At 39.5% G+C, this 19,429-nt stretch overlaps 3 protein-coding genes across 6 annotated transcripts in view; 2 read left to right on the top strand and 1 right to left on the bottom strand.

Moving 5' to 3' along the window:
- Positions 1 to 450: 450 nt before the first annotated feature.
- LOC115727031 (ribosome biogenesis protein BOP1 homolog) lies at positions 451 to 8,237 on the top strand. Of its 3 annotated transcripts, none has more exons than XM_048278778.1 (19): positions 451 to 580; positions 677 to 772; positions 898 to 981; positions 1,372 to 1,494; positions 1,579 to 1,733; positions 2,325 to 2,442; positions 2,532 to 2,633; positions 3,143 to 3,299; positions 3,393 to 3,501; positions 3,586 to 3,688; positions 3,826 to 3,976; positions 4,060 to 4,192; positions 4,284 to 4,381; positions 5,017 to 5,090; positions 5,191 to 5,251; positions 6,011 to 6,238; positions 6,320 to 6,404; positions 6,589 to 6,767; positions 7,738 to 8,237. In XM_048278778.1, exons 1-19 carry the CDS (start codon positions 473 to 475, stop codon positions 7,821 to 7,823), a joined length of 2,250 nt encoding a protein of 749 aa, XP_048134735.1. In that variant the 5' UTR covers positions 451 to 472; the 3' UTR covers positions 7,824 to 8,237. The 3 variants fall into 3 exon arrangements, with proteins under 3 accessions (XP_048134735.1, XP_048134734.1, XP_030513007.2); XM_048278777.1 differs by having other exon boundaries at positions 4,284 to 4,390; XM_030657147.2 differs by having other exon boundaries at positions 485 to 580; positions 898 to 988; positions 4,284 to 4,390.
- A 919-nt stretch (positions 8,238 to 9,156) lies between these two features.
- LOC115727035 (nifU-like protein 2, chloroplastic) lies at positions 9,157 to 12,188 on the bottom strand. Of its 2 annotated transcripts, none has more exons than XM_048278779.1 (5): positions 11,915 to 12,188; positions 11,706 to 11,820; positions 10,463 to 10,773; positions 9,366 to 9,558; positions 9,157 to 9,331 (listed from the first exon to the last, which is right to left on the bottom strand). In XM_048278779.1, exons 1-4 carry the CDS (start codon positions 11,993 to 11,995, stop codon positions 9,370 to 9,372), a joined length of 696 nt encoding a protein of 231 aa, XP_048134736.1. In that variant the 5' UTR covers positions 11,996 to 12,188; the 3' UTR covers positions 9,157 to 9,331; positions 9,366 to 9,369. The 2 variants fall into 2 exon arrangements, with proteins under 2 accessions (XP_048134736.1, XP_030513014.1); XM_030657154.2 differs by having other exon boundaries at positions 11,706 to 11,817; positions 11,915 to 12,186.
- Positions 12,189 to 13,074: 886 nt separating this feature from the next.
- LOC115727029 (DExH-box ATP-dependent RNA helicase DExH7, chloroplastic-like) overlaps positions 13,075 to 19,429 on the top strand; it is a 30,699-nt gene continuing 24,344 nt past the window's right edge. The window contains 8 exon segments of the mRNA XM_030657142.2: positions 13,075 to 13,397; positions 13,787 to 13,892; positions 14,003 to 14,193; positions 15,116 to 15,172; positions 16,019 to 16,169; positions 16,250 to 16,641; positions 17,747 to 17,758; positions 17,760 to 17,966. Of these exon segments, the coding sequence (XP_030513002.2) occupies positions 13,101 to 13,397; positions 13,787 to 13,892; positions 14,003 to 14,193; positions 15,116 to 15,172; positions 16,019 to 16,169; positions 16,250 to 16,641; positions 17,747 to 17,758; positions 17,760 to 17,966 (1,413 nt within the window). The 5' untranslated portion in view covers positions 13,075 to 13,100.

Raw genomic sequence — 19,429 nt, 5'->3', positions numbered from 1 at the left:
CAATTTTCCTCCTACTTTCTATATGGATCGGGGAAAATTACCATAAAAGTTATACACCTATTGTAATTATGTCAATTTAGTCCTCTTGGCCAACCTTGGCTATCCGATACTAACTGGACACCGGCGCGGATAATTTTTAATAATATTTTATTATTTTAAATTTTATTTTCCTTTCTTTATATGTTTTAAATTTTTTGGCCATTCGCTCTATTAATAGTGCTAATTTACAATTGTTTTTAAAACGTTTGATGTATTTTTTCTTTTTCCTTTTGTTTTTTAAATGGCAATGCAAAACGGTATTAGGCGCGGACGGAGAGGCCCCCTCTGCCTTGTTCCTCCCTTAAACCCTAGTACAAGCTGCGAAGGCCTCGTCTGCCACAATCCGTGGCGCTTCTTCTGGGACAATCCGTGGCGGTCTCTTCTTCCTTCGTTCTAGAAAGCAGCTATGGGAGCGTTTGATAAGAAAGAGAAGATGAAGAAACACGAGGAAGAGGAGAAGGTGTATGAAGAAGGAGCTCGGTCCTACCCGGAGGCTCTGAACGGCGGAGGTTCGCCGGTTGATTCGGGCTCCGATTATGAGGTTTTATTTTTTTTGCTTTGGTCTTGCTTTTGCGTTCCTCTGTTGCTCTTGTCTTTGTCGATTCGCTTCTTGAGATGGATGCGTTGCGTGTGGTAGGATTACTCTGATGATGGAGATTCCGAAGATTATGGGTCGTGGGAAGAGGACGCGGAGTCTGGAGAAGAGGGTGCTACTGGTTCCGGTTCTGATCAGGTATGGTTTACATGCTCTTTTGTTTTTGTGTAGCTCCAGTTTGTGCATGCTTGTTTGCGACTGGCAGGTTTTTTCCCCAGCGGAGGCTTAATCAATTTTTTTTTCTTTTTTTTTCATGATTATAGGATGAGTCTGAGGATGGAAATTCTGAGGAATTTGAGTTGTCGGAGGAGACACAGTCCGGAGAAAGTGACTCACAAGAGCACAAGGTACATGGTAATTGCCTTCTTTGTTTCTTCACTGTCATATATCTCTGCTTCTTAGTGAGAAGAGCGAACTTATTCGTACATTTAGTATTGGTTCTAAGGCATAAAAGGACTACTACGAGGAAACTCTGAGTCAACTTCACCTTTGAAGCTCGAGTAGAATTCCATAATAAATAGAAGGAAAGAAGATCCTGAAGGAGAACACCTGATGGGAAGTCAATTGAATGCAAATACTAGAGTTGTGGTTAGAACTTGTAATATGTCATTTCTTGTGCTTCCATTATGAAACAGAGAAAGCCTTTGTTCTGTCTGCTCTGCCATGATGAACTTGTTTGTATTGTGATCTTCTGCCCTAAACCGGAACTTAATGCTGTTGCTGGGCATTTGTGGCAGGGCTCTGTTAAAACAAACAATAAAGGTAAATTGAGCAATGATCATGCCCAAATTGATGATGGTGAAAGTGAAATCTCTGAATCGGATCGAAGAGCTGAAGAGAGTGATTCATCCGAAGACGAGGTCTGCTTACTTCTCTAGACTGGGAGCATATTTGGAATTGTATGATGCTCACCTATGGTCGATTGACACTTGCGTAATTTACAGGTTCCTTCACGGAATACAATTGGTGATGTTCCTCTTGAGTGGTATAGGGATGAAGGACATATTGGTTACGACGTAAAGGGGAAAAAGATAAAAAAGAAAGAAAGACAAGATAAATTGGATGCTTTTCTTGCTAGTGCTGATGACTCAAAAAATTGGTGAGTTCAACTGTCCTTTCAATGGTTTCTCTCTATTGAGGTCCTCATAGGATAATATTGAAAGTACCATGTGCCTCAAACTCATGGTCTGTCACATCCTTTAATTTAGCAATTTAACAGAGTATGGAGTCCCTATCCAAAGATCAAGGAGATGGGGCATTGTTGTTCTCACTTTGACATTGGTTCTAGTTGACTATCTGTTTTTTGCAACGTCTAGTATTTTGTTCCCTTTTCTCATCCTTCTTCTTACAATGTTTAGTTGAGCAATATTTTTATTTCCTCATTGGTTAATTTGTTTAGTCTTAAATTTTAGAAAAAAGTTGACAGATTAATATTTGTCATCATAAGATGCTTTTGCTTAATAAAGTTCAACCCATGGAAATTGTTTTTTCTGATTGTCTAATCATTTTTTAGCCTTGATTTGTCAGTTTTTCTGCATTGCCAGTTGCCTCTATCCAATTGGTGCTTAATCTGAGTTGAGAGCTTGCTTAGAATTCCTTTAAGAAAGTTGAAAAAGATTGCTCTTATCTTGTACTTTGATTAATTGGTTTATATAGAATTTCATGTGTTTTTTATTTTATTTCTATTCAGGCGCAAGATACACGATGAGTACAATGATGAGGTAGTAGAGCTGACTAAAGACGAAACAAGACTTATTCGTAGACTGCTCAAAGGAAAAGCACCGCATTCTGGATTTGATCCATATCCGGTTTGTGCCACTTGTCATCATTGTGCTATAAACTTAGGTTTACTTATTGTAGGGGCTTCAATGTGACCTTTTTTCTTTCTAAAATGCAGGATTATGTTGACTTTTTCAAATGGGATGATGCAAAACACCCACTATCAAATGCCCCAGAACCAAAGAGACGTTTCATTCCTTCAAAATGGGAGGCCAAAAAGGTCAGTCTTTTCAGCATTTCCCTATTTGAATGACATATGGGAAGAAGTCAGTATTCCTTAAATGCATTTACGATTCTTTACTGGGGTGTAGATCCTGATAGCTTCTACCCTTGTTGTGGTTGGCTTTGAACTGTGCTTATCAATTGCTGCTTACCATTCCTAATAGCTGAGATCCATTTCAGATACTCAATTTTCTGTTATCCAGTGCACTATTGCTTCTCCACACCCCCCCCCCCCCCTCCTCCTCCTCCTCCTCCTCCTCTCTCTCTCTCTCTCTCTCTTAGTATTTTGTTGACTGTTCAATTTGAGTGTCTTTAAGCTATACTGGGGAAGCCCTGAATATATACCAACGTGGTGGGAAACTGAAGCACTCAATAACCTGCCTATACTCTTTCTACTTTGCAATTCACCTTAGGACCAATGGTTGCTGATATATGCATTGCGTTTTGCATCAGAATATCATTGTTATCATGTGAACATGGCTCATGTTGGTCACCAAACATATGCAGGTTGCAAAGTATGTTAGGGCATTACGGGAGGGATTAATTAAGTTAGACAAGCCAAAGGAAGAGCCACGTTTCTATAACCTGTGGGGAGATGATCCCAACTCAAAGGACAGGGCTGGTCATCTAGCCTATATCCCTGCACCAAAACCCAAATTACCAGGTGATTTATCTTCCACAGTTCATTAATAGTCAATCCATTTTTCTTTATGAGTTTTGATGACAAATACCTCTTTCTTCCTCTCCTCTTTGCCAGGCCATGAAGAATCTTATAATCCTTCTTTAGAATATATACCCACACAGGAAGAGATAAATTCCTACCAGCTTATGTATGAGGAAGATCGCCCTAAATTCATTCCTAGAAGGTAAATGTGATATTTCCCGTTTTCTCGACTGGTCTTCTTTTTGTGTTGCATCCTGGTTTTATATTTATTTCTCTTTCTATCTAGGTACACATCTCTCAAAAGTGTGCCGGCTTATGAAAATGCTGTTAATGACTCTTTTGAGCGATGCATGGATCTCTACATGTCATATAGAGCCTGGAAAAAACGGGTAAGCCGATATGGGTGGCCTGGATGATGCCAGAGGAGACCAATGCTGTCTTTGAGTATAATTATGTACTTACTAGCAAGTAGCAACTGCAATTCAAACTTCGTCAACGAATTGATTTTTGCAATGTAATGCCTCAGCTTAACATTGACCCCGAGTCATTGAAGCCCAAGTTACCTAGCCGGAAGGATCTTAAGCCTTACCCAGTGACATGTTATCTTGAGTACAGAGGTCATGAGGGTGCTGTTGTGTCGATTTCCACTGAAGCTTCGGGGCAGTGGATTGCTTCAGGTGCGTGTAATAACAGATTCTTCTTTCTTTGAATTTCATGACTTTTAGACTCACCATCTTGTCTTCTATTGTGGCAAATGAAGGTTCTGCTGATGGAACTGTTCGCATTTGGGAGGTTGAAACTGGCAGATGTCGTGGGGTGTGGACTATAGGTGAACCGGTCCTGTGTGTATCCTGGAATCCATTGTCTGAGCTTCCAATTTTGGCAATTGCTGCGTGAGTTCCAGCAATTTGGTGTTTAATCTCCTATCCTCGTCCTGGCTTCACATGTTTATGTTGATGTTTTTTGCCTTGTTTGTCTCTGCAGGGGCCAAGATGTACTACTTATTAACACAGGAATGGGTAATGAAGAAGATCAGGAGAAGATTAAGGAACTTCTCCAGGTTGAAATATCGGGGACAGCAGGTGACTCTGGTAGGTTTGTTACCATTTTTTTGCAACTCTGAAGTTCAGACAAGTTTCGTGATATTTTGACTTGGTGAAGATAGAGCTTAGCATGATTTCACAATTCAATGAGGAGTTCTCATTGGATTGGGATTGTTCTCCTCATTGAGCGTGTAGTTTTATCCCCTCGGTGTCCTGTAGTAAATTTCTCTTTTCTTTTCAGAATAGTTAGTAGACTTAGTTATGAGGATTTGTGTGAATTCAATAAGTTTCTTTTCCTGTTATAAATAAAGTCATTCTGTTTTGTGTTTAGACATTTCCTACTTGGATTGTTCGTTGTTTAGAGGTTTTCTACCTTTAACTTGAACTTGCCTTTAATAGTATGTAAATACATGCTCTCCTGTGGAGACAGATATTCTACTTAATACGGTTTGAATGTTAGCAGTCGTTTTCTTTGGAATCATGTGATGCAATAAATGCTTAATAAACCCCAGTGGTGATCCTTTTGAGAAATCATTCACTGTCAGTCTCTTCTAGTTCTCAAACAATTTGGGCTCATTATTTTGAAACTCGTCTCCCTATGTCAGATTTCTTCAAAGTTTGATTTGAAGTTGATAAGTTGATCTTAACTTTGTCGGATATATGCCTCTGCATAGATGAGCAGCCCTTGGTGAGCTGGCTTCAAGATGATAGGCACAAGCATGAGGCAATCATATTAAGACATTTCAAGGTACCCTTTTAGAATTTATTTGAATTATTTTGTGCTCAAGTCATTGTTATGAAGGCCTTTTCGCTAAAGCCATGGGTGCTGGTTTCTTGGGTTTGTGCAGACTGTGACCTCAGTTGAATGGCATCGCAAAGGAGACTATTTATCCACAGTAACACCTGCAGATATCCTTATGATTTAGTGCTTTATGACAATTCGTCTCTTTGAGGGGTAGTTGAATACATAATTTGAAGAGAAGTGAATACTCCCAGCATTAAGATATATATATTTAGCACTGATAGCGTGGCTTACATGAAAGAACCCAGAACATCCGTTGTTGTAGTGGTAGGTAAACTTTTTTGTAGAAGGTATGTGGGGAAAATAGGCATTGTTTGTAAGACAAGAATCAATGTCAATCAGAGTATTTGCATCCATGAGCAATTTTGTGCAATACTAAAGGTCTAAGCTTTGAACCAGCTTTGAGTAATCCCAGAGATGATGAGACTCTTCTTCAAATTCTCTCCTTTTTCTCTCTCTGTACCAGCCAACAAATGATGAGAGGAAATGAGAACCCCAACTTTTTCTTGTTACAAGAGATCTAATCACATTGCCACTCATAATCCTTGCTCTTTAAGCCTTTGACGCAATTGAGACTGTTGCTGAGAGACCTGCGTATGCTTAATGTGGTAGTTTACTTGCCATCTTTGTTTCCTGTTATTTTGGTAGAAGCATCTTTTGGCCAGGAGCTTCCGTTTTCTTTTATTATTGTCCTGGGCGAAAATTGTTTGTCAGTTGACTTCCCAAAATAGATAAGAACTTTTATTTGCTTCTTTGCATTTTCTGGTTTGAGATCTCCATAATTTGAGGAGTGTGTGATAGTTACTTTTTAAATTTGCAGTAGGTTTAGTCACTTTTTCTAAAATGTTTCCTTTAATTTTCCTTACGTGAATCAAGAGCAATCTTAATACACCAGCTGTCAAAGAAGATTACTCAGAAGATCCCATTCAAGTTGCATGGTCTTCCAGTTTCATCCGTTTTTCATCCTTCTCGATCCATCTTCTTTGTTTCAACTAAGAAGAATATTCGCGTGTATGATCTCTTGAAGCACAAGCTCATCAAAAAGCTTGAGACTGGACTTCGTGAAGTTTCCTCGATTGCGATTCATCCTCAAGGTATGATCGAAAATCTGATGTTAGTGTTCTCTTCTTGTTGATTTCTAGATCCCCGTATTTCTTAGTTGTCTTCCCTTGCAGGGGATAATGTAATTGTTGGAAGCAGAGAGGGAAAGCTCTGTTGGTTTGATATGGACCTTTCATCTCAACCTTACAAAACACTCCAGTAAGTTTGCTATCATCTTTGTGACAAGGAAAACGTTATGGGAATCGGATGAGTTTTCATTTTGGGGAAGTGTAGCTGATCAAACTCAGTTACATGATTGCCTTTTCTGGGTAGATAATTTTATTTTTTGCATGTACATAGTTTGGCAGATTTCAGCTTGTTACTTGTTTGTTCTGATTGCCAGGTGTCATTCGAAAGACATTACAAATGTGGCCTTCCATCGTTCATACCCCCTTTTTGCATCGTGTTCTGATGATTGCACAGCCTATGTGTTCCATGGCATGGTTTATTCTGATTTCAACCAGAACCCTCTCATTGTTCCCTTGGAAATTCTCCGAGGGCATGTAAACTCAAATGGAAGAGGTAAGCGTTCGTACTCTTTTTTATTCAGATTCGATGATATGCTAAAGTGCTATTTGCAATGAAAAATAAATCTATATTGACACAGAGAAGGAATACCTATCCCTAGCTTCATGAAGTGTTTTCTTTCCTTGTTTTTTTTTTTATATAATTATTTATTTTCCCTCAATCGGTCTTGCTTTTATTTTATTTATTTTTGGGTTCATTGACCGCCAACTCCAACTAGTTTGGGATAAAGGTGATGTTGATGTTGATTTTTGTCTTTTTTTTTTTGGAAAAGTAGAGGGGGGGGCGTGTGTTAGGAAGGATGTCAAGTCGAGGATGAGTGAGTTTCTATAAATTAGCTTGGGGCCACTAAAAGGTCCACAATTCTGCTGTATGTCACTCAGCTTAGTGCAATGCAAAAGCTTCTTCCTTTGTTGGCAAAGTCTTAAAGCAGCTCTGGCCATAAGATTTTTAGACGTCACCATTAATTTGTTCCTTTGTTGACAAAATCTTGAGCCTTTCATAATTAACGAGAGGCTAGAACCTGGGGCCACCTGAAACCTATGCAGTCTCTGTCCAAGATACTTCTCGGCAGCAGATTATAGTTTGGATAAACGTGGATGGTGCATCAGGTTCATCTTGACATCAGCGTAGTGGAAGCAGATTGAAAGAGAACTGACCTTTCTATTTTATCAAAGATTTAGTTAAGTTGCTCTGATATTTGTGTCTGAGATTCTTGCGTAAACCTTACAAAGGGGGGAGAAAACGTATTTTCCCCATTTTGTTACACTTGAAAATCGCATCCTGCCCGAGGGCCATATTCCCATCTTATAAGAAAATGGTTCAAAACATTTTTGCTGGAACGGGTCTCTACTCTCAAACTGTCATTGTCTGCACATATAATTACAAGCTAACTAGCTTTGCCATACCGATGAGAAACTGACATCTGGGTATATTGTTATTTATTTATTATTCTTCTTATTGGCAGGGGTGTTGGATTGCAAATTCCATCCACGGCAACCTTGGTTGTTCACAGCTGGAGCTGATTCTGTGGTCAGACTTTACTGTCACTAAAAGATGACTCAGAAATATGATCCCTTGATTTCTGCATACTTGGATACGACGATTAAACGGAGCTGTGCTCTAGAAGGCTGATGCTGAGTCATGCTGCGTGGCGGAATAAGTTAAACCAGAATGGCGATGGGAAGGCCGTCGTGCAGCCTTTTCTCATAAGCTCCAGATTAATTTGTTATTCTGCCTATGCTAAATAGCTTAGAGCATTAATCTGGAAAAGAATCATGTTATTATTGGTTAGATTTGATAGTCCCCTCAATTTTGCTGTGTATGTGGTCAATTGAATGTACCCTGTCGAACTCACAATTGTTTGTTTTATGAATTTTGAGGGAAAGTATGAAAATGCTACTGCTGACATCTTGGTTTGTGAAGTTTTCTCCATACATATACGATGAATGCAATCTTCGATGTGGATTTCAGGGTGCAGAGGATAAACAATATACGGTAGACACTAAAGATTGATGTAGTCGTTTAACTTTAGGATGTGATGAGGAATCATCATCCGTCTTGTTTATTTTTGTCTTCCTTAAGGCCACATGAAACAATTTTTATCGAGACCCAATCCGCTTGGGTTAGCGGCGGTCCCCAATTCGGTGCACTAACTAGTCGATCGTGCTTGTAGTTGGGGCAAGGAGCAATGAAGCTAGTTCCATTCACAATCCGGATGCAAACAACTGACTCGAATGACTCGTTCTGGCGTGCGAGTTGGCAGGAGCCGAACTGGGCTAAGGTTGACAAACCGGACAAACCAAACGTGCTTCTCTTCCTCGTTCAATCTTTATTTCTTCTGAAAAATCAGAGAACAAATTTGACGTAGGCTTTGAATTTAGAACGTTGTGTCGCAATTAGTTTCCCGCGAATTAGCTCCATCACCAATCACTAAAGAACAACAATGAAAGAATCAAAGTCCAACCAAAAGGGAAGGGAGATTCAGTTCCAAGACGGGAAAAGTAGAGGAAAAACTCAATAACCCACCTTTAATTCTATTTTATATCTGAAATATGAAAATCTTGAGGAAATCCCATCGAATATTACTCCGGTTTTAGTACTTCCTGTTAACTCATCAAGGTAAAATGTGCACACGTATAATTCTGTTAAGCACCGTGAATTTTACCAATGCCGTTGATCAATTCCATAATAAGTACTACACTAAAAATAACCGCAAGAATATTCACTTCCATAATCTCGCTATTTTTTATTATTAGGCAATAACTAAAGAAAATTCCCGAATAGATCAATCTTTCGTACTTGTGCTCAGCCTGGAATACAATCATGAAGATGGATGCAGAGGCTCAGCCACTGCCGCAGCTCAAGGTGGTAAAAGCTACATCAATGACTAAATTATCTCTGCCTTCAAAATAAGAGCTTCTCAAAACTGTACACAATTTACTGCACTGATCGGGTGAGGTTTGAAATGTAGACAGATTATTTGCATGTGCCTCTAGTGATAAAAATTGTTTCTACAAGAAGACTTGTGCTTTACACCTTTCATATCACCCAATGCTGTCGACATCACAGAAGTTGTTTTTTTTTTTGGTCCAAAACATCACAGAAGTTGGACAGCCGCAATGGCTGGAATTTTCTCTCGTAGTTTCTGCGTGACAGCAACTCGAACAGTCATGACCCCAGCTGCAGGACCAGTGATTCTAACTTTAACTATTGGTTCTTCAATTGCCACTAGCTCAAGTGATCCGCCTGCTGCACCAACAAGGTATGGCCTTATCTCTTCAAGAACCTGAAATAATCATGCAATAACATGTTGGCCAGCAGATTTCCAGGTCATGCACATAAGATATCTTAATGGGGTTGCCTAAGCAACCAGGGCTTGTTCAAGCAAATGCAATTTGAGACATACAGATGGACAGACAAGGTCAGGAGTGCTCTGGCAAAAAAATGCAAATCTCAACTTGTCAACCCCTTTCTGTGACTGTCTCAGTTCTTTTGGTAAGTTCTAGATTTTAGTGCATGAATTGCACACTCGTCTTTCCTACACTCCATTTTTGTTGGCCAATGTTCGATACTTTTGAGTTATTTGCAATACAGTTGGCAGGTCACTAATGGATCCTCAACTTGCAAGCTCTTCGTGAACTTGAGGACCTGAACCTGATGCTAGCCATTCAACTCTAAAGGGTAAACAGAATGATAGATCGAACTTAGCAGGAAAGGTAAACGAAAAACACACCCTTACTTCAGAGCACAAGAATAAAAACTTCCATTGGTTAAAATATCCAAACCAATTTCAGGGACCTAGTTGTCAATGTAGTCAGGCTTGACTTAAAAAGAGGTCAGCAATTAATCCTCAACTTGTGATAGTTTCATGAAGTTGAGGACCTCATGCTGAGCATTCAACATCAATAAGTGACAGATAAAAGGACAGAAACGAAGCTAGCAGGAAAGGAAAAAGACAAGCCAATCATTATCGCAAGCATAGGGATCCAACACCCCCATTACTCAAAGTATCCAAACCAATTTGTTAAAAAAGAAGCAAGCAGAGGTACCTAATTAGAGACCTTGAAGCAGTTAACAAAAAGAAATGCTTTCAGGAGAAATCTCCCATGAAAAAAGTCCTAACAGTTGGGAAAAGGAAAAAAGCGTTACTGACGCCAAGCAACATATATTTGCTACAATAGCTTACGTACCTTCTCTATGTTTTCCTCATTCATCTCAAGGCCAGTTTCTTCATCTGCAATTGGTTCCACTGCAACAATTTCAGGAATTTTCTCCATCAGACGACGCTCAATGCCCATCTTCATCGTCATTACAGAACTAGGACAAGAACCACATGCTCCTTGTAACTTCAACCTCACGACATTGCCATCGATCTCATGCAATGCAACATTACCCCCATCAGAAATTAGATAGGGTCGGATTTCATCGAGCACACTCTCCACATTCTCTGCTGTCAGTGGAAGTTCCACCATTGAATCAGGTGTAGCAACGGCCTTCACAACTACATGTCAAGAATGGAGGAACACTTAGCAAAATCCACAGTAATTACAGTCATTTTTTCCCTGAAAAAAGAGTACTCCAGATGAAGAAACAAGAACAGGATGCTTGGTTGAATAGGGAGCACATCAGGGGAAAGTTTGTTTCAAAATTGAGTAGGCTCGCACCCTCTGAAGCTATCATTTCCAGAAGATACCTCTCAAAGATTGCCAGAGGAAGATTATAAGAGATGTGTACATATGTTTGGGTTGGTAGAAATGTAGAAGAAGACAGTTCAATATCAAATAGACCATGCTTAAACTACAAAACTGAAGAAATTGAAAAATTTGGCAGACCCCTCAAAACTGTTCAACATGTTCCGTTATCTCGCAAGACAACTACAAGTTCTTCATAGATCTCTAATTGAATTACCATGAGGTCAATCCAAAAACAACTTCCCTAGTCAAATCAAAACTTGTTGTATCTCAACAAGAGTGCCTATAATCATGAATCTACAAGGCAGACTAAGGCAGACTTCTCTGATGCATCTCGATAGAGACTGACACTTGGTCCATTCTCCTGTCACAACCGCAGCGCCCATTTAAACACCACCTAAGGACAAAACAGACAAAACCTCACAGACTCACTGGTATGTCCAAGTAACTAATAGGCCTTAACAAGGTTTTTCTTCACTAACCCAAGAGGAAACAAACCTTAAGAGTTCTCTCTCCTCTCATTCTTATGCAGTGAAACAGATAATCAACCCAACCCGAACGTAACCAGAAACGATAAAACATGAAGATACCGACTTTCAGTCGGATTGTGCAGAATTTAATCCTGCTACTATTGGAGACACTGTTTCGTAATCAACTAACTGTACACCCAAGCAGCACGACGAGGTAGACTACATCCAAGGCAAATATACGCGGCCTCTATACAAAGTGCTTCTCGTCTCACCTCGTCTTCGCATAGGAGTAGGGGTCCAAACCGGCATGAAGCGGCACGACGCCTGCGGCAACGGACCAATCCCCTTCAACAGCCATACATGAGCTCCAAGAATTCTCGAACTCTGCTTAATTTGAAACCCCATTAGCAAAACGGAAAGCGATAAAATCCCCACGATTCTATACTCAAAGCAAAAGCAAGAGCCGAAGAAAAGACCAGACCTTGGTAGCGGAAGAAGAAGATGGCGGTTCTGGGGTTTGGTGGAACTTGCAATAGGGCCGGTTCGCCACCACCGTCTGCATTTTTCCGTCGGGTAACGAGCGAACGCCGAGACGGTCCCGATTCAACGTCCAAACGGCAAGGCCCCAATCGATGGTATTTCGATCACAGATGGGTTTAAATAGCTCACAGCACAGAAGATGAACAAGGAAACGTAGTCGAAATTGAACACACTCTCCCTCTCCCTAGGAGCTACGTTTGTGTCTGCGAGTTTTCTGCTTTTCGTTGCAAAGAAGGAACAAAAAACAAATAGGGTAAAAATATGATTGTTGTGGGACAGGACTAAACAACAAAAAATTAGCATCTCCAGGACCAATCCAACTTTGCAAAATGGAAGATGAAACGTTGATGACACAAAATGACAGGACGACAAGGCAAAGCGAAGTTGGTCGGTGTTTAGACCAAAAGAACGAAGAAAAAAGGAAATTTGGTTGGTGTCCTTAACCACGTTTAATTTTAATTTTCAATTTTCACGTTTTTTACCTAATTTGTATAATTTTTAGACATTCTAGGATTGATGTCACTAACAATTCTAAATCATGTTTAGTATGTTCCCGATGATGACCCGGATTGTTTCTCATGCCATCGAAACTCAACAAATTTATATGACATAATATACGTGATTTACGATTTTTAATGATGTTCTTCTAAAATAAAAATGTTCCAATATAAATTATCCTATGAATTATATGGACTTCATTTTTTCTTCTTCATTTTAATTGGTTCTCGAAATTTTTATACTTTTTATTTCGCTCTATTACTATAATTAAATTTGATATTAGGGACCATCCGATCTCGTGACTTGTATATGACATACTCAATGCTCCTTTTACTTTATTTTGTCATCTCAATATTCAATTTTTATAACCAAAAACACACGAAATTGTTTGAACTGAAGCTAGAATATTTTTCATGTAAAACTTCCACCGGGTAGTTGGACTTCAGGTGATAAATTGATAATTCGCCAAGAAAATCAAAATAGAGGAGCAAAATGAAATTAGGTGAAAAATGTAGGGGCTAATGTGTAATTCGTGTAAAGATGACCTCCTGCCGTTGCAGCCGTATGGAACCTATATAGCTCCCTCTGTCCCTCCGTTTTCCGGGAGTGAAGAAGAAACGCAGTAGAAAATGGCTCCGAAGAAGAAGCAGCCACAGAAGCCGAAGCAGACCTCGAGACCCAACGCCACCACCGCCAAACCCTCGGCCTCCTCCGGTCCCAAGCTCCAGCTATCGGCCGAGAACGAGAGTCGTCTGCGCCGCCTTCTGCTCAACAACGCCTCCGGCCGATCGCCCGAGTCTGCTGCGCCAGCGGACGATCCCCTCTCCGATGCCCAAAAGGCCAAGCGCCTCAAGTCCGTTTACGAGAAGCTCTCCTGCGAGGGCTTCTCGAATGATCAGATTGAACGAGCTCTCTCCGCTCTCAAGGTTTACTGTGAATTCGCAAATGTTATTTCAGTTTCTCTGTGATCAGTAGCGAGGACGTGTTCTGTGGGAGCCTTGATGGTCCAGTTGCTTCCTTTTTTTTTTTTGTCGATAACCGTTGAGAATAAGAGCGGGGAATAACCGATTGCGAAGCCAAAAAGTAAAAGAGAAGAGATTGAAATGGTCGCTTGTATGTAGAGGATTTAGAGGGCTCAGCTTACTATGCTAGTCTATTTAGAGATTACCTACTCTTTATCAAAATTTTTTGCCCAACCTTTTCTTACCTTGCTATAGTGGTTGTTCCGATGCAACAGTGCAGTGTTTTTAATTCTAACAGTTTAGTGCAGCGCTGAGGTTCATGATTTTCTTTATCTTTTTTGCAAAACTTGCAGGGTAGTGCCACGTTTGAGGCCGCTCTTGATTGGTTATGCTTGAATTTGCCTGGGAACGAGCTTCCTTTGAAATTCTCCAGTGGGGTCTCTTCACTTGCGAGTACAGGTAAAATATAACATGAGCAATGAACTCATAGCAAATGGATTATTTTAGTACATAGAGTCTGTGCTACAGCACCTGCATGACCGAGTGCTGCACTGTGCATGTTCTGCCAGGAGGCTCTGTCAATGTCCTTGTATCAGCACGGGAAGATTGGACACCATCAGTGGACCCATCTTCAAAGGTCAATGAGGACGCTGCCCAGTATTCTGTTAAGGTTAAGGGTGATTGGGACAATGAGAGTCTGGATTCCCACAAACCATCCCAAGCAGATTGGATTAAACGATATGTGGAACAGCAGGAAGAGGTTGGTTCAAGTATAATTTGGAAATTGTGTCATCTTTGCATTTTGCTACATTGATGTAGATATAGTAATTGTCTTTTGTTTTGTCATTCCCTAGTAATTAGAAAGAAAATTAAGTCAAAACAGCTTAATCACTTTTGCTGTTGAATTTGGAAAATTTTCTTGTATACCTTTCAAATTGGATTATTTCTTTTACATGTGATGCTGCTACTTTTTGCTTTTAGTTCATTTTCGAGTATACTTGTGGATTGGCTGAGTGTATTCTTCTATTTATTGTACTTTTGTTTGGTAATTTTTTATTTGACATTGAAAACTTGGATAAGGGTGTGTAGTTCCATTTAACTTGAGAATAGGCCAGAACTGGTGGTGTGCTGACAGGAAACAAGTCCTTGGTCTCATTAGGGCAGTTCCACAGTTGAACTGGCTTTTCATCAGTTTTCTTTCTTCATAAAAGTTAGCAAATGACTTACTAAGGATCGCACAATGGGCTCCAACCTGAAAACACATGCACGTGATCCCTCTATTGAGATCAGTTCTCTCGCTTAAAAGACGTGATTCCATATTAGACAATGTGATTCGATTTCTTACAAAAACCGAAACAAACTCCCCCCCCCCCAAAAAAAAAAAAAAAAGAAGAAGAAAAAAGAAGAAAAAAGAAGTTGGCTGGGTCATGGACACAACCAGGAATGGGCTGGTTTCTAACTGGCAGGTTTGATTCCAATTTCTGGCTGTGAATCGATCCATTTGCGGATCAATCACCCCTGGACTTGTTATTTGGTGGTGAATAACAATGTCGCCGATTCTAATCTTTCCCTGCCAAAAAATGTAGAGTTACATTTGTTTACTTTTCTATGTTATCTTCATAGAATTCTTTGGTTGCCATAAAAACTACTTATTTTTGTTTCCCAATGCTGTATTGCATCAGCTGGATAGTTCTGATACATGGGAAGATCACTTGGCTGATGAAGGTGCTTCGCAAAAGGTACATATTTGCTTTGTCGCTTTAATTACTTTATTTATAATGCAGTGTAACTTTTTTTTCTGAAAGTTAATACTAATTAGATTGCTAATTATGCTTAGACAACTTTTGAGTATTAGCGACTCAAGGAATCGATGATACTTGCGAGTGATTTGATTTGGTATTCTGGTTTTCTTTTTCTTGCTGTTCTGCATACTAAATATGATATCGGCAAAAAACTAGATTTTTTCTGGTGAAATTAATCTAACTATAAGGCACCAAGGGGGTTCAAACCTGAGTACAAGAAGCGATCAACAAAACAAATGAAAAGGAGCTCAAATATAGGAAAAAGCACCTAATTTCAATCAATGCAGTTACATCCACATGCCTTTTTCCTCCTTCCCAAAGGTTTTGAGTGAAGTCTCTGTCAAAGGCTCTCTTGCTCCAATGAAATCTTTGTGTTTAAGGCACCGCAGATACCTTCCTTTTGTGATCCGAATGTTTGTTGAGACCTTCAGAGGGTCTCAAATATCTATATTGAATATGTTTCCACAGCTTCGACAACATGGTTTTGTTCTTTCACGTGTATTCTTCTGCAAGTTGCACCTGGCATCTTCATGATAGAGATGTTCATTGCTTGCGAGTTGCTGTATGGTTCAGGTGGAATTGTTTTTTGAAGTTTTTATTTAGTGGCAGAAGTTTAAGATTACAAAGTCATTTCTGGCAATGCTTGTGACATTTTTAGTATCTTTACAAGCAGGGAGTTGATTTGAGGATTAGATGGTATTGAGTTTTGAGATTTTTTATTAGGTGCGATGAGTTTCAGATTGAAGGTCATTTTTACATTTGTCTTGTTTTGCCAATTTATAGGTACGTGGACCAAGGTCCTATGATGAAATTGCCAGGGAGTTCCATGCTGCTCGCTTGGATGCTTCCAGAGCCAAAGAAAAAGGAGATAAGAGTAGCCAGGAAAAGGCAGGCTTAATTATCCGTAACCTCAAGCAAGAGTTGTCTGCTCTAGGTTCGTTTTATTGCTTTTATGATTTGTCTTGTTTTACAGTTATGTGGTAATGATTGTGTTCTCTTGACCATTACATGCAGGATTATCTGAGGACGTATTGGCACTGGACTTTGCTAACAAACATGCTTCGGAGAGTATGACTAGTTCTCTTCCTGTAGAGCACCTGGAGACAACATCAAGAGATATCAGTCTTTCGTCTCCTCCTTCTGTACATGTGGATGTTATTGAAGTTGACAGGAGTAAGGCTTCCCAGGGCCCCAAAGATTCTCTTCAGAAACCTACCCATGCGACTCTACCTATTCGCGAAGAGAGCACAACAGAAGGTGAATCAGGGGAAGTAGAGCTTGGCGGGCTATTCTCAGATGATGCGCCGGAGAATGAACTGGTCACTTCGGAAGTTTTGAGACTCCAAAAAAAAGAAAGAATGAGAGAACTATGCAGTGAAAAGAATTTGGAGGGTATCTGGAAAAAGGTAATGGCTGGTTGTGGTTTTTTTGTGGTGCTATGTAAATGCTGCAAAATTCCTTATCAAGTGAAATGAATTTGCATTTGTCACCTATCACATAGATTGTTTCATGTTGTAGCTCAATAGGACCAAATAAACCTGCAGTTCTGACATGAAGATCATTCCCAGCTTAAACAAGAATGAAGTTAAAAAGCTTGCTCAAAACTCTTGATAGCTTCAGATCTGATGTTTGAGTGCCCTGAGATTGAATCATTCATAACTCTTTGAGTTTCACCATAAAAATTTTCTCCTTCTGGCTTTTCGTGAATTTGCTCTTTCTAGATGAAGTAGCTTGAATAATTTATGTGTATGTGAAGAGCAAATCAATGAAACAACAATTTTGGACTCTTAAGTGTTTCTGCTTGCTTGCATTGTCTTTGCTTTTACTTATTACCCATACTTGATGGTGTTCTTAGTATCATCTTAAGAAAAAAAGAATCTAATTTATGTCTGCCTATTCTGCCTATAGTTAGCTTTTAGCTTATAGATGATATTAAAGGCTGAGTTGTCAGACATCGGTTATATAGGATGGCTTGATGATTGATGAGATAAAACGTGATCAAGTTGGTGTTACAGATGGTGCTTTAGTTTATGGTCCTGTGGTTTTTTTTTCTAGGTTGGATACTGATGATTGTAGTCAGGGACATGTTGTCTTGAGATATGATTATCCTTACAATGGTTTTTGTGAACATTATCTTTCTGTCAGTTGTTATTAGATGGGATAACTGGGTATTCCTTATCAACAGAGAACATTAGTTTATGGATTTCAGGGACGACACTGGATTGGGTGTTTTGACTTGAAAGAAATTTGTACACCAATCCCGTTTTGTGAGAGAAGGTTCAGTTGTTGTTATAGCAAGTAGCAGTAACTTTGGGCAGTTGTAAAGTCTGTTGGATGGGAACTTGCTTCTAGAGGTTCATTTTCTGGGAAATTAAAGAAAAGAGAGGTTTTTCTCTCTGGATAACACATCTTTTTGAGAAAAAGAGGTTTTTCCTAGGCAATAATAGAGTGTTAGTTCAAATTTATCTCTTGGTTCTATTGCAAATTTTAATGCAGACTAGATTTTGACAGGGGGATCCACCAAAAAATTCCAAAAGCTGTGTTGCATCAACTATGTCAAAGATCAGGGTGGGAAGCACCAAAGTTTAATAAAGTACCTGGTGAATCAAAAGCATTTTCTTATGCTGTCAGTGTGGTCCGTAAAGCCAGTGGAAGAGGCAAAAGCAGAAAAGCTGGGGGACTAGTTACTTTTCAGCTTCCTAACCAGGGTGAAGTTTTGGAATCAGCTGAGGTACCCGTTTTTCTTGGTTTCTTATGCTTCTGCCTCTTTGTGTGGGATATTATATTTGGCTATGGTAATGTGTGTGAGCCCATTAAAGGAGTGGCTTTCCCTTAAGAAGTAAATGAAAGAAAAGCCCAGTACGTGGAATGGGGGCTTGGTCTAAATGGTGATCCACCCTTACCGAGTTCCAGTGGATCTCAAATTCAAATTTAATCTTCCCTACCAATACCTGCCTAGCTGAGAGAACCAAAAACAAAGAAAGAAAAACACATTAATCCTTCTGTAGCATGAACCGCTCCTGAGCTTTATTGAGTGATTTGGTCATTGATTGCTTTTTTTCCTTCTTTCATTAGCTAATATCATTTTACTATCTCCTATCTTTCTTGCGTGCTTGTCTATTTTCGCTGCCTTCTTTATCTAAAAACTAGATAAACATCACAACAAAGATAGAAAGGAAAAACCGACATTAACTTTTAGTAAGAATTTCTGTTGGAGCAAAAAACTTATTTTGAAACCAGCTTCCCTTGTCTATCCAGTGATTAAGAATGATTGAACTTTTTTGTTCCACCATCTGGGCCACCTTTTTCATTATCTTTTTATGCCTTTGCCATTTTCTATACCTCAATCTCACACTCTCTCTGTCATTGACTGTCTCCCTACTTATTCTCTTGTAAATGCATATTCTTGTCTTGAGATGAGTATGTTGAGGTGCATTCATGCAATTACTTTCCCATATTTCACTTTGAACTGGATAAAAGTTGCCAAATACATGGATTTGGCTTGTTTCTAGATATGTGTGCTCCCTTGTAAGTTTGTGTCTTCAGTCATGAAAATTTTGGTGTGCTGCTATAACCTAGACGACTTTGCTGTAAGAAAGACACTGAAGAAGCTTGTCTTATCTTGAACTGCCAATTCTGATATTATTAGGGCTAGAGAGCATGTGGTAGATCCAGAATCGACACGCTAAATCTCAGAAATCGTCACAATGTTCTGATCATTGGTGATGGAGAAGAGAGAAGTAGACCTAGTTCTAAGAGGAGAGATGGACCAAACATGCAGGAAATGAACTTCACATCCATTCACAAATTTAGAATTTGATTGACCGTCTAAGAGAATGCCTTGCCTTCCTGATATGTTTTGAAAGATCGATCCCTCATGGAGAGTTCTCATTGGTTTTTGCACCAACCACGGGGAATAGAGTTTGTGTGTTCAGTCATGAAAATGTTGGTGTGCCGCTTTAACCTAGAAGACTTCGCTGTAAGAAAGACACCGAAGAAGCTTGTCTTATCTATTCTGATATTATTAAAGCCAGAGAGCATGTGGTAGATTCAGAATTGACGCACTAAATGTCAGATATTGTCACAATGTTGTGATCGTTAGTGATGGAGAAGAGAGAAGGAAACCTAGATCTAAGAGGAGGGACAGACCAAACATACAGGAAATGAACTTCACATCCATTCACAAATTTAGAA

This window comes from Rhodamnia argentea, chromosome 5, assembly GCF_020921035.1.
Source record: "Rhodamnia argentea isolate NSW1041297 chromosome 5, ASM2092103v1, whole genome shotgun sequence".
In the NCBI taxonomy this organism is placed as follows: domain Eukaryota; kingdom Viridiplantae; phylum Streptophyta; class Magnoliopsida; order Myrtales; family Myrtaceae; genus Rhodamnia; species Rhodamnia argentea.
Note: the sequence above shows the minus strand (reverse complement) of the source record. Positions and strands in the feature narration are given on the sequence as shown.

Bases quoted from the DNA above. Each gene is read 5' to 3' on its own strand.
- LOC115727035 (XM_048278779.1), bottom strand. From the start codon at position 11,995: ATGCAGACGGTGGTGGCGAACCGGCCCTATTGCAAGTTCCACCAAACC. The intron at 10,774-11,705 runs GTGAGACGAGAA...CTTGACATGTAG, and splicing joins TACTCCTATGCGAAGACGAG to TTGTGAAGGCCGTTGCTACA. The intron at 9,559-10,462 runs GTACGTAAGCTA...TGATTATTTCAG, and splicing joins ATGAGGAAAACATAGAGAAG to GTTCTTGAAGAGATAAGGCC.
- LOC115727031 (XM_048278777.1), top strand. From the start codon at position 473: ATGAAGAAACACGAGGAAGAGGAGAAGGTGTATGAAGAAGGAGCTCGG. The intron at 982-1,371 runs GTACATGGTAAT...CATTTGTGGCAG, and splicing joins GTGACTCACAAGAGCACAAG to GGCTCTGTTAAAACAAACAA. The intron at 1,734-2,324 runs GTGAGTTCAACT...ATTTCTATTCAG, and splicing joins GCTGATGACTCAAAAAATTG to GCGCAAGATACACGATGAGT.